General features: G+C 32.0%; 1 protein-coding gene across 1 annotated transcript; it reads left to right on the plus strand.

The window, feature by feature from the left end:
* Positions 1 to 6550: 6550 nt before the first annotated feature.
* On the plus strand, positions 6551 to 10277 carry LOC120075803 (uncharacterized). Its single transcript, XM_039029478.2, has 4 exons — positions 6551 to 7617; positions 8444 to 8929; positions 9086 to 9598; positions 9841 to 10277. The coding sequence occupies exons 1-4, from the start codon at positions 7063 to 7065 to the stop codon at positions 9922 to 9924; spliced, it is 1638 nt and encodes a 545-aa protein (XP_038885406.1). The 5' UTR covers positions 6551 to 7062; the 3' UTR covers positions 9925 to 10277.
* The last annotated feature ends 2167 nt before the right edge of the window (positions 10278 to 12444 follow it).

A 12444-nucleotide genomic window follows, 5' to 3' on the forward strand; every position in this document is an offset into this window, starting at 1 on the left:
GAAAGCATGTTCATAAAATAAAATTAGGACTTGATGATATATGTTTAAAGACCTTCTTCAATGCACGAATTCAGCTTCAATCTCGACTTCAAAAGCTTGTAGACTACTATTTGATCTTCTTTATTATTATCTTGGACATTAGATTGGGTGGTGGAACCCAAAATGAGTAGGAAATTTAGGGAATATTGAAGAGTAAGAACTGGTTTTTCAATTGAAGTTCTTCAACAAAACTTAGCCAAACTCACTTTGCATGGCAATCAATGTCAACATAATTAGCCGAGTTTTATTCCTCTTCATCATGCCAAGATTCTTTCAAGAGGTTGTCACCTCCTACTTGGAGGATTTGGGTGAAATTATGAGTCAAAGTGGGAAAAACCCACTCAAATTGGATTTTTTTTCAATTAAATTTAATTTTCTTTTAAATCAATTATTTAATTTAATTTTCTAAAAATCAAATCAATATAAAATTGATTTATATATCTTGAATTTTCACAAATTCGAAAATTTCAATTTTTTTTATTTTAAATAAAATTAATTCAAATAATTAATTTGAAATAAATTTTATTTAATTAATTAAAACAATTTAATATCTAATATTAAATTATTAAAAAATCAATTCCATAATCATGAATTCATATTCATGTAATTAATATTTAAATAAAATTTAAATATTATCTAATTCTTCAATTTTGTTTCATTCGACAATTAAACGTTAAATTATATCACATATAATTGATTATTCCCTCATTTCGAATTTGAACGTTTCAAATTATCTCATCACTTATTCTAATGTTCAATCCCTTTGTGAGCTAGTAAGAGATCTAATGGACCTTTCACCTTATTGAGCCAGCCTATTGAGCCAACCCTCACCCATGCAAATCTAAGGATAATCTCAAATAAACAAAAGTTCATAGTTAGCTCAAGATTAAGATCAAGTTACCTAGGTCATCACTTTAGAATAGTCAGTCTTAAATAATAAATAACATCATAAGTATGAGTGACTTATTTATTGGTCCGATCTTGATAAACAAATAATTGGTAATGATTAAAAGCTATAGCATTAAAAGACTTTCAAGTTAAGCTTCTAAATATGAAGAGTTGCAACCCTTCAGGAATCAAAGCCATCAAAAGTCATAATGAATATGAAAATTCATATTCATTTACATATTTAATACTAGACGTATCAATTTATAACAATGTGTTTACATTTATGGAGATTCGTGTATGTAGTCGAGGAGTTTTTGTCGAACCTAGTCAATTAGGTGAAAGGTTGTGTCATTTCAAGATGTATTTTCAATTAGTATAAATACTTATGTACTTTTGTCATTTGAAAACAACACTTTGAATTTTAATGAAATCTCATTAGAGTTTATTCTCTCGAGCTTTATGCTTTTTATTTGTATTCTTATGTTTATAATGCATGTTTTAGGACTTTCAATATAGTGTGATCAATTAGATTGTGGAAAGTTCGAAATCTTGAAGTCATGAACAAGTTATCATTTCTTGTTGATCTTTGATCGAATATTTCCAAGCCAAATTTTTTTAGCTTTCTTGGGGTTGTTATTATTTTGTTTATCGGGCGTTATTCTCATTATCGTTGTGGGGGTTCACCTAGAATAAGGGGGAGTTCTCGAACGTGATTGAGGTAATTCCCTTTATCATTTGGTATCAAAGCTTTGGCTCTAGACATATTATATCCTTTCTTATCTTTTGTTCTATCTTTGTTTTCTTCGTCTATCTCTCATTTTATCCATCTTTTCTTATCTTCCTTTGGATGTTATCTTCTTTATTTCTTTAAATCATTTCATCCATTTCTATTTTTTCTTATGTCTCTTCGTCTTCTCATTTTTTTTTTCTTACTTCATACACTAAGCTTGTTGGGAAAAAAAAAAGCTTGTGAAAAAACAGAAAAGAAAAGTGTCTTATTGTTTTCTCGTGACCTTTCATCTTCTTTTATTTCCTTCATACTTTACTATACTTGCTGGAAAAATTAGAAAAAAAATTGTCTTTGCATCTTTCCATAATTTAAAAAAAAAAAAAACGCATTCTAAGCTATATTGGAATTTACTGCATGATTCTCATAAGAATAATATAAGATTTGCTGAAGTTTGAGATACTAGAAGTCTTATAATATGTCTCATCGAAGAAGAAATTGTCTTGCAACTTACAACAAGGATGATATTTTTTGGAAGAGTTTTAAGAAAGTCTGGCTGAGTTGCATCAATCCATTGATTACATAGGTCAATTGAATGAAACGTTGAAGTTGTAAAAGCTAGTAAGAAAGAATCATGTCGCGCGAACCATTAAAAATCAATAAGATAGTTCATTGCCAGAAATTGATCAATCGATTCCAGACGATGGAGTTCATCCACAAGTCAAAAAGGAAGATTTCAACTGTGATGACGTCGAGATGAAAGTGAGTGGTCATCAAAGTTTGGGAGATGAGTCAACATGTGAAGTAGTTTTGGAGGGAGAGAAGATATCTGAAGTATGTGTTCATAATGAAATCATAATAAACTTTCTTGAGGAAAGTAAGGACAATATATAGACTAAGAAAACAGAGAAAAGTGAGATATTGATGACCAGAGAAAAAGAAGAGAGTGTAATTAAGACTGGAAGTGAAGGAAAATATTAATGTGAGAAAAATCATAGAAGTAGTTTTCCAACTAACATTCCTTTATATTATTTCCATTGTCTTTTACATGCTGCATTGGAGGCATGATAAGAGATGGTCCAGTTTGGAAATTTTCATCAAAGACAATTGGGCTGGAGTGTGATAAAAAGAAATTTCACATTTGATTTTGGTGGAGATGAGCATTTAAAACTTCTTTCCAAAGTTCAAGAAGATGATTACAAAGTTGCATTGCAAGGTCATCTAAGATTCGAAGACGAATCTTCTCGAAAAAAGGGAGAATGATGAGCAAATAATTGGCAATTATTACGAGTTAGAGCTTTAAAAGATTTACTTCCAAGTTAAGCATCCAAATATGAGAAGTTGCAACCCTTCAAGAATCAAAGCCACCTAAAGTCATAATGAATCTGAAAATTTAGATTCATTTACATATTTAATACTAGATGTATCAATTTATAACAATGTATTTACATTGTTGGAGGTTCATGTATGTAGTTGAAGAGTTTTTGTCGAACTTAGTCAATTAGATGAAAGGTTATGTCCTTTCAAGTCATCCTTTCAATTAGTATAAATACCTATGTACTTTTGTCATTTGAGAATAACACTTTGAATTTGAATGAAATTTTATTAGAGTTTATTATCTCAAACTTTATGCTTTTTCTTTGAATTCTCGTGTTTAGAATGCATGTTTTAGAACTTTCAATATAGTTTGACCAATTAGATTATGGAAAGTTTGAATTATTGAAGTTAGGAACAAAATGATAAAGGGAACAAAGTTCCTAACTTCAAAATTTTGAATCTTCCACAATCTAATTGATCAAACTAGATTGAAAGTCCTAAAACATGCATTCTAAACACAAGAATACAACGAAAAAGCATAACGCTTAAGAGAATGAACTCTAATGAAATTCCATTCAAATTCAAAGTGTTGTTCTCAAATGATAAAAGTACATAGGTATTTATACTAATTGAAAATACAACTTAAAAGGACACAACCTTTCACCTAATTGACTACGTTCAACAAAAACTCTTCAACTACATACATGAACATCCATAAATGTAAATGCATTGATATAAATTGATACATCTAGTATTGAATATGTAAATGAATCTAAATTTCCATATTCATTATGACTTTTGGTGGCTTTGATTCTTGAAGGATTGCAACTCTTTTTATTTGGAAGCTTAACTTGGAAGCAAATCTTTTAATGCTCTAACTCCTAGTCATTACCAATTATTTGTTTATCGGGTATTATACAAACTTTCTGCATAGAATGCCCTCACTCTCATGTCTCCACATGAACGAATAAGGATCACTTCGTTTGTAGCATTTTACAATAATTGTAACATCTACGGAGTGGACTGTTGTTCCCATAATAAAGTACCTAGCCATATTCATATACTATAGACCATTTTGGCTATTTACTCGAATTTGATCCACCCTTATGTCTCCACATAAAGTTCAAGTATTCGTGTAATAGTCATGGATCTTATTTTGTTGGATTTAGGTTATTTCTTAAACGAAATGATCAATTCAAGCATTCAATAACAACTTTATTGAACCAAACTCCAATAACATCTATATTGATTAACAAATAAGTTTATTGTTTGCAAATCACGAGTTTTAGGACATAAAACCCAACAATAATTATAATCATAAATTTTGGTTCTTATACCCGGATGTGCAGGTAGTTTTTCTATATTGATTTCTATATAAGATTGATCAAAATCCAAAACATTTTTCTTTTTTGAAGATGATATCTCTACCGTCTCTATTGTTATTTTCCTTTTATAATATCTCTCCATATTGATTTTGAATCAACTTTACAAAAGTATTAATAATAAGAAAATTACATTCTATTATATAAATTTAAAGGCATAAAAACCTAAAATCTAAGAAGATTTTAAAACTTACTCTTTAAGCTTGTATATCTAAACAATTGACAACAAATAATCCTCTTGTTTGAACTTGAAAATTAATTTTAGAAACCTATACGAGTAAATGTAAATGTAAAAATAACATGGAAACAAACAAAAATATATAAAGTGTAATGTGTAAAAAATGAACGATATATTTTTAATCGAATTTTCTTGAGATTGAAAAGTGAATTTCGAAAAGAAGGAAAAAAAATCTATAAATTGTTAAATCTTGTTGCTTATAAAAAAATATTGTTTGATTATTTATTAAAAAACGACACATTATAATATTCTAAATGTCACATTGTTTATTTAAAAAATGACACATTATTATATTCTAAATGTCACATTGTTTGACCTACTTTCCTTTATTATTCTTTACCTGAGTTGGGCTTTAAAAGCCCATTAGAGATGAAAATTTTGGATAAAAACTTATACAAAAGTCCGAAATAAAATTTTACAAGTAGTAAGAGTCAAACCCCTATTTGCTACCAACCAAACAACATTACACGACAACAAGCCAACACTATTTTTGTTATTTAACTTGAACTATTTTGTATATATTAATATATATTACTTTATAATTTATATTAAAAATACAAAAGGCGGATAAATTGGGGGGGACGTGCCCTAACCCTATGCAACCAATAATATCATATAGAAGAACTAAGAAACAAAAAATTGGTTGAAGTGTTTTAAATATAAAAAATGAATAGTTAATGGTGTTTAATAATCGTCTTTTAAAGTAATTTGATACGAAGAGATTGTCAAGGATGACTGGATCATCCTTATAGACTTACTTGTCACAAACATCCAGAAAATTGATTATTTCTTAACGATCCTACATAATTTAGAAAGACTTGTTGTGTTGCATATACTTGGTAGGACTGACTAACCTAACTATTTTAATGAACATTTTTTTATACATGAAATTTGCTCATCGTTGATGGTTATTATTTATATCTGTCAATATGTAAATAGACCCCTACAATGGCATGTTCAACTCATACATTTCGCGAACTTAAAGTATATTATACAGTTGTTGATTTTATAAATAATAGTGTTTTATCTATGTTAAGTGCAATTTGTATATGTATAAAATTGTAAAATATATTTGTATTCAATTAATTCATATCTCAAATGAACGTTAAGAATTTAGGAAAATATGTGTGCAGGTGGAAAAGGCAAACAAGAAAAGGGAGAGAAAAAAAAGATAACAACAACAATGACAACAAAAATATCCAAAAAAAAAAAGCATAAAAGATGTACGTGTTTTCTAAACCACGAGAAACTACACTATATATCCATAACTCAACTCAATTCAACATGCACTCCAAACACATACTTCCTTAACCAATTCAATTTAACTATGCATTCGAAACACATACAATTATTTATAAACTCAGCTAACTTTGCATCCCAAACACAAACATTTATTACTAGCAATGGTTATCAATTCAATTCAATCTAACTTTGAACCTAATTTATTTAGTTTATAGTGTTAATGTCTATTAATTAATTAAAAGAATTGTAACTAATTAAGTTTGCTATTTTGTCACCCTATCAAAATTAATTTTAAAATTTAATTTCTTAATTGTTTTGAATTAATTTAATAGACAACGAAAAAAACTCTAGGATAGTGAAAATTTGACGAATCAGATGCAAATAAGTTGGAGATAATTATCATAAATAGAAAGAAAATTTGAATTTATTTATATCTAGAAACATTTAGTTTATTTATGTCTAGTTTAATCAGACTAAAGTGATTTATTAATGTCAATATAAACGCTCAACTCGTATTATCAACTTTGAAGTCAGAGATTTGATATAAGAATATTTAATTTTTTTTTTTTGATATCTAAGAATATTTTTAATCCGAAGTGTAAAAACATTTTTTATAATTTAACCTAAAATACCTAAAATTAAATTATAATTTTACCAAAATTTAAATTTAACAAAACAAAATAAAAATAAGAATAAAGAACCCACTAATTGTTCGTTAATCCTTACTAGGAGAGGCCAGGCTCCAAGGCCCAAACCTTAGACTCACGAGCCCCAACAACACTTCATTCAGAACGCGTGGGCTAAACGCGCGCTTTCTTCTACGAACCGGAGCAGTACTGGATACTGATGTTCCAAATTTCCAATCACAAACCCTAGCCATCCTTCTTTTTCCAATTCAGAATCGGATCAATCAACCATCATTTTCTCCCTCTTCTTCCGAGTTCGACTCCATGGAACTGAATCCGATGAATCAATCACAGTTCGCGCAAGCAGCATTGGTTTCTGTTTGAATTCTGATTAACGGGAAGAGGGGCAAATTAGGCGTCATTGTATACGAAGATAGGACTGTATGTTTTCATTTCTGCAGAATTTCACTGTATTTAAGAGAATTACTCGTTAACCGCTGAGAAGACTACTGGCTTGAATCGGTTTCATTTCAGAATTTGCGATTTTCGAGTGAACTCATTCGACATTTGGTAATTTCGCTTTAAAATTTCTAATCATTCCTAATGGCAAACTCTGAGGAAGTAGGAACAAGTTCGATTGGATTAAACTCCGAGGAGGAGCAAGCAGAGCGCGAACCTTCCAATTTCGAAAATGGCGACGGAGAAGATGAGGATGGAGATGAGGATGTTGAAGATGAGGAAGAAGACGAGGAAGATGAGGATGACAATGATGAAGAACTGCCGCGGAGGAAGCCTATTTCGGATGCTTCAAGGTTGCTAGCTCAGAGGTCCAAGTTAGAGAATCTGGTTGAGCGAATGAGGAAGGAGAAGGTCAGACTTCGGGTTCATGATATTTTGATCAAGGGGAACACGAAGACCAAGGATTCTCTAATCGAGGCCGAAGTGGAGGCTATTAAGAATGCCTCAACCATGCAAGAATTGCTGGAGGCCGCTGGCGTAGCCAATGCCAAGCTCCAGAGGCTGGAGATCTTCGACTCTGTCAAGATTACACTTGATTCAGGCCCGCCGGAGCTCCCTGGTACTGCAAATGTTGTCATCGAGGTCGTGGAGACAGGCAACCCTCTCTCCGGCGAATGCGGTGCTTACACAAAACCTGCGGTAGGATTTTGTTCTATATGTGTATGTGTAGATACTTTTGTCTAATGCGTTAACCGATTGCTTGTTGTTTTGATAAGATATTGCCGAAGAAGGAAGAAATTACGTGAAAATATGGTTGTCTACCCCATTAAATCTAAATGGTTTGACATCTTTTTTGTGGCTTGTGTGCTTCTCGTGGTTCCCTTTTCAGATATGCAAATTACATTAATATAAGACAGAAGTGAGTTGCTGCAAATTAGAATCTAAAAGTGAGCTTCCCAGGTAGTAAACAATGTTGATTGTATGCTCCCTGTATTTTCTAGCTTAGTACTATGACATGTGCTAAACTGTGGAAAGTGAAGGTCGTTATTTTGGTAATCTTACACTCATTCATTGCCTTAAGAATGGTTGGTTGTTTGATTCATTATTCATTATACGAGTATGAGAGTGAAGTATTAGATGGATTGTTTTGAATTAAAGTAGATTGGGAGGAGGACTATGCTATTGTCTGTGTGTAACCAACGCACACTTGTCTGTCACTAGTAATTTGAAATCAAGTTTTCTCTCTTTGTTTTGTTCTTTTTTCCCACTACGTCATTATTTTCGGACATCGTACTTCCTGGCACCAAACCTCGTAACTATAGATATTTGAACTTTTTAATGCTTATTACATATCAATTAGCAACTCTGATTTCATAAACTCTGGTTAATTTTTAATGTGATTCCTCTGTTCAGAACCAGACCATGATTCCAAAGATAATTTTTATTGTTTAATTGGAAGTCGTGCACGAACTATTTGGCTTGCTAATTCTAGGGGGAAGTTTGAAGTGGTATGATGCTTTTGTAGGCTCGTTCGTGGACTTTTGAAGGTTCTGTTAAGTATAAAAATTGGCTTGGATATGGGGATTTATGGGATGGCTCTTTGGCGTATGGTCCAAATCAAACATCTGAGGTGAGTGCCGGTGTTTATTTCCCTAGGCTGAAGCGATTGGTGACTCCTTTGGTGGCACGACTATCCCTACTTTCCCAAGATTGGTTGGAGTTTTCATCTTACAAAGAGCGGTCTTTAGGTCTTTCTCTGGGTCTATATTCAACAAAGTATCATGACTTGGGATACAACCTTGGATGGCGCACCTTAACTGACCCTTCACAGATGGCATCTAATTCAGTGAGGAGACAACTTGGAAATAGTTTGCTTTCATCTCTAAAATATACTTTTAAGGTCGACAAGAGGAATTCAGCAGTGAGGCCGACTAGAGGATATGCTTTTGTTTCTACTAGTCAAATTGGTGGTCTTGCACCTGATCATAGGAGCTTACGATTTGTTCGCCAGGTTTTCTTCTTTTCCTTTTGGCTCTCTGTAACAACAAAAGATTTTCCCAAGCCTACGTGTAGCTAACAGTTGGTCGATGGACATTTATAGATGTGCCGTGTGAATACTTGTTTCTTTCAATTTTGAGGAATAACTTTCTGTTTCCAACTTTAACAGGAATTTGATCTACGTTATGCCATTCCTTTTGGCTTCGATCGTGCTGCCATGAACTTTGGAGTCTCTGCCGGTGTTGTTCTTCCTTGGGGAAATGGGTTTTTGAACAAGCCATCATCCCTTCCAGAACGCTTTTTCTTAGGCGGTGATTTCTCTCCAGTATGCACCATTGGAGGCCCCACAACTGTATGGGGATTTAAGACACGTGGAATGGGGCCAACTGAGCCAAGACGTGAAGTGAGAGATGAAAATAAGGGAGAAAATGATGATTCTCTTGGAAGGGATTTTGTTGGAGGGGATCTTGCAGTCACTGCTTTTGCTGATCTTTCGTTTGACCTCCCGATTCGCTGGTTAAGAGAACATGGAATCCATGGACACATCTTTGCTGGTGCAGGCAACCTTGCAAAGTTGACGGAGAACGAGTTTCGTAGTTTCTCTTTTCAGAAGTTCATGGAAACATTCCGTACCTCTGTAGGAGCTGGGATTGTGGTTCCAACAAGACTCTTCCGCCTAGAGGTCAGTCATGATCTCTGATTTGTGTGTTTTATTATTTTAGTACATAATTTGTTGGTTTGGGTTTGATCTCTGTTTTTGTGTCTAAAGAAAAGGTGTGGTCCATACGGATCCTATAATGTCCTGCTTGCTGATTCCTCCACATGGTTTTCTATTGATCAGAAAAAAGGGACAACTGTTGTAGATTGCATTACGATTTGCTTTTTTTTTACTAGCTACTTATTCGAGTTTGGTTGTATGAACAGGGGAACTTCTACTACATATTGAAGCAACAACAGCACGATCGTGGAAAAACTGGCTTTCGGTTTAGCATTTCTGCTCCATCATAAATTTAATTTTGCCAAGGTTTTTGATGTTCAGGAATTAGAGAGTAAGGCGGAAGTTATTTTCTTTCTGAGTTATCATTTTGAACTGGATGAAAAAACTCTCTTTTTATAAACATCCAGGGAAGTGGCAAAAAAAAAAAAAAAAAAAAAAGGAAAAAGAAAAAGAAAAAAGAAAAAGAAAAAGAAAAAGAAAGCTTTTCTTCAAGCATGGAGAATGAAAGGAATAACATGATTTGTGATTGTTGTATTTGAACAGGTTACGGAAATCTCCTCTCAAAATTGGTTTCATTGACCCAAATGGGCGGATAATTTTTGTCCTCCATCAATGATACGAGACTATTTCATTTCATAGCCTATATGGTACATGGTTTCCCATCTCTCCACTAAATATTTTGTGCTCATCATGATCAATTTTGTTTTGAATAGAATCAAATATCTTTACCTTTATTATGCCTGCCGTTCCTTTTTTAGACAGTCCTCGACATTTTATTCTTATAGGATATCTAATACTTACGAAATCATTTTCCAACTGGATTTTGGTTTTATGATTCTATTAGATCATCAAGCTGCTTCTCAATAGGATTATGGAAGTATAACCTTGGCCTATTTCTTTCTACTACTCTGTCTCTCTCTTTTATCGAACTATTGCCTGTGGGAAAGAATTCCTAGGCTCTTAGTTCATGGTAAACCCACCCATCAAAATAAATGCCTCAAATAGGAAAAAATCATATGAATGTAATTCTTTTGGTTACTTTTGTGATCTTCTACAGTTTACAGTCTCTAATTGGAATAGCCTACATACTTCTGATTTTCAAATGTCTATTTTGGGCCTTGTTCTCCAAAGTGTGTGCTTTTAGCTTCTGACTGGTTTCACATCAAGGCCCCAAAGGGATTATGCCCCCAAAATTTTGCTTCCATTTTTTTTCACGGACTTGCTTGACAAAAAGCTTTCTTCTCATGTTTTCTCCTCTACTCCTCTAGGCCCATTTCCCTTGTGTTGGAAGTCTTGGATTCTGTCATGGATTTCAGTGAATCATGCCTGGTGTGTTGAAACTGTAAGGGAAATTTTCTAGTATTATATAAGTAGGAAAAATTTTCCATATTACCTCCCGGCCATAAAAGAAACAATTAAATAAAATAATATACCATCTAATGATATGTCAAATGTCGGAAGAGTGGAATATATACAATTGTAGTGTTAGAAAATTTTTTCAACACTCAAATAAAACAATAGTGTTTCGTTGTTTCATGTAGGAGAATTTCAGAATTTATGGAGGCAATTTTTTTGGAGTGATTTTAGATCTGATTAATGATGAGTTCTAATAAATTAGATCTAAAATTCACACACTAAGACTTCAATTTATAACCATTTTGGTTTTGAAAAATAAGCTTATAGACACTATTTTCACCTCCAAATTTCTTCTTTGTTATCTACTTTTGACCAATAATTTAAAAATCTAGGCCAAAACTTGAAAACTAAAAAGCAGCTTTTAGAATGTTGTTTTTGTTTTTGAAATTTGACTAAGAATTCAATTATTGTATTTAATAAAGATACAAATCATGGTAAGAATTATAGAGAAAATAGACTTAATTTTCATAAGATAGTTGATGTGTTGAGTTAGAGAGAAGTGAAAGAGGGAGGTGATTAATAAATAGATGATTAAAACGAAGCCATTTTTGATATTATCATATTAATGATGTATCGCTTGCTCCCAGTTTGTTGCTATGTTTTTCATATTTCTCGTAAAATATTACAAACGTGTACAAAAGTAGATAGTAAAAGAATGAAATTATGAGTGGATGCATTTTTTCCCTAAAAACATAATGGTTATTAAATAAGATCGAAATTTTATAGGTCAACTAAAGCTTTTAGTATACTAAAATATTAAATGTATATGCACTTGTCATGTGAAACTGCTACCCAAAGATCATTGGTTTAATTGAACGATGCTGAATTGTATGTATTCATATGCACTGTATTTCTTAATCTGCTTTGACTTAGACCAAAGACCACGTGATTTCTTCTCAAAGAAACTCGGGACATATTTGGATTGTTTAGAATTTTTTTTTTTAATAATCGTTTTTATTCCAACTCTTTTGATAAAAAATGTTTAAAATAAATCTCAATAATATTACGAAAGTTATTTTTAAATCTCAATAATATTACGAAAGTTATTTTGAATAGTGATAAAAAACTATAGTTTTTTCTCCCCTTCAAAAATGGTTTATTTTCAAAATAAAACAAAAGTTAAACCAATTATACTATTCATTGTCTAAAGAGATACGGGTAGAATGACAATTCAAGAAATTTCTCATGTGTTTGTGGTTCAAGTTTGAGAATGATTACGTAATTTTGAGTTACGCATGTACTTCTATTCTAGATATTCATTTAAAAAGTCTAGTACACAGTTTGTAAATGTTTAAACCAGTCTACATACACCTTAATCTAAAAATTGGAAATGAACGTCCTCCATGTTCTATTTAAAACTTCCTAATATAATTTTTCGATATATATATATATAT

Source organism: Benincasa hispida, chromosome 4 (genome assembly GCF_027475165.1).
Source record: "Benincasa hispida cultivar pf3 chromosome 4, pf3_genome.v1.1, whole genome shotgun sequence".
Taxonomy (NCBI): Eukaryota; Viridiplantae; Streptophyta; class Magnoliopsida; order Cucurbitales; family Cucurbitaceae; genus Benincasa; species Benincasa hispida.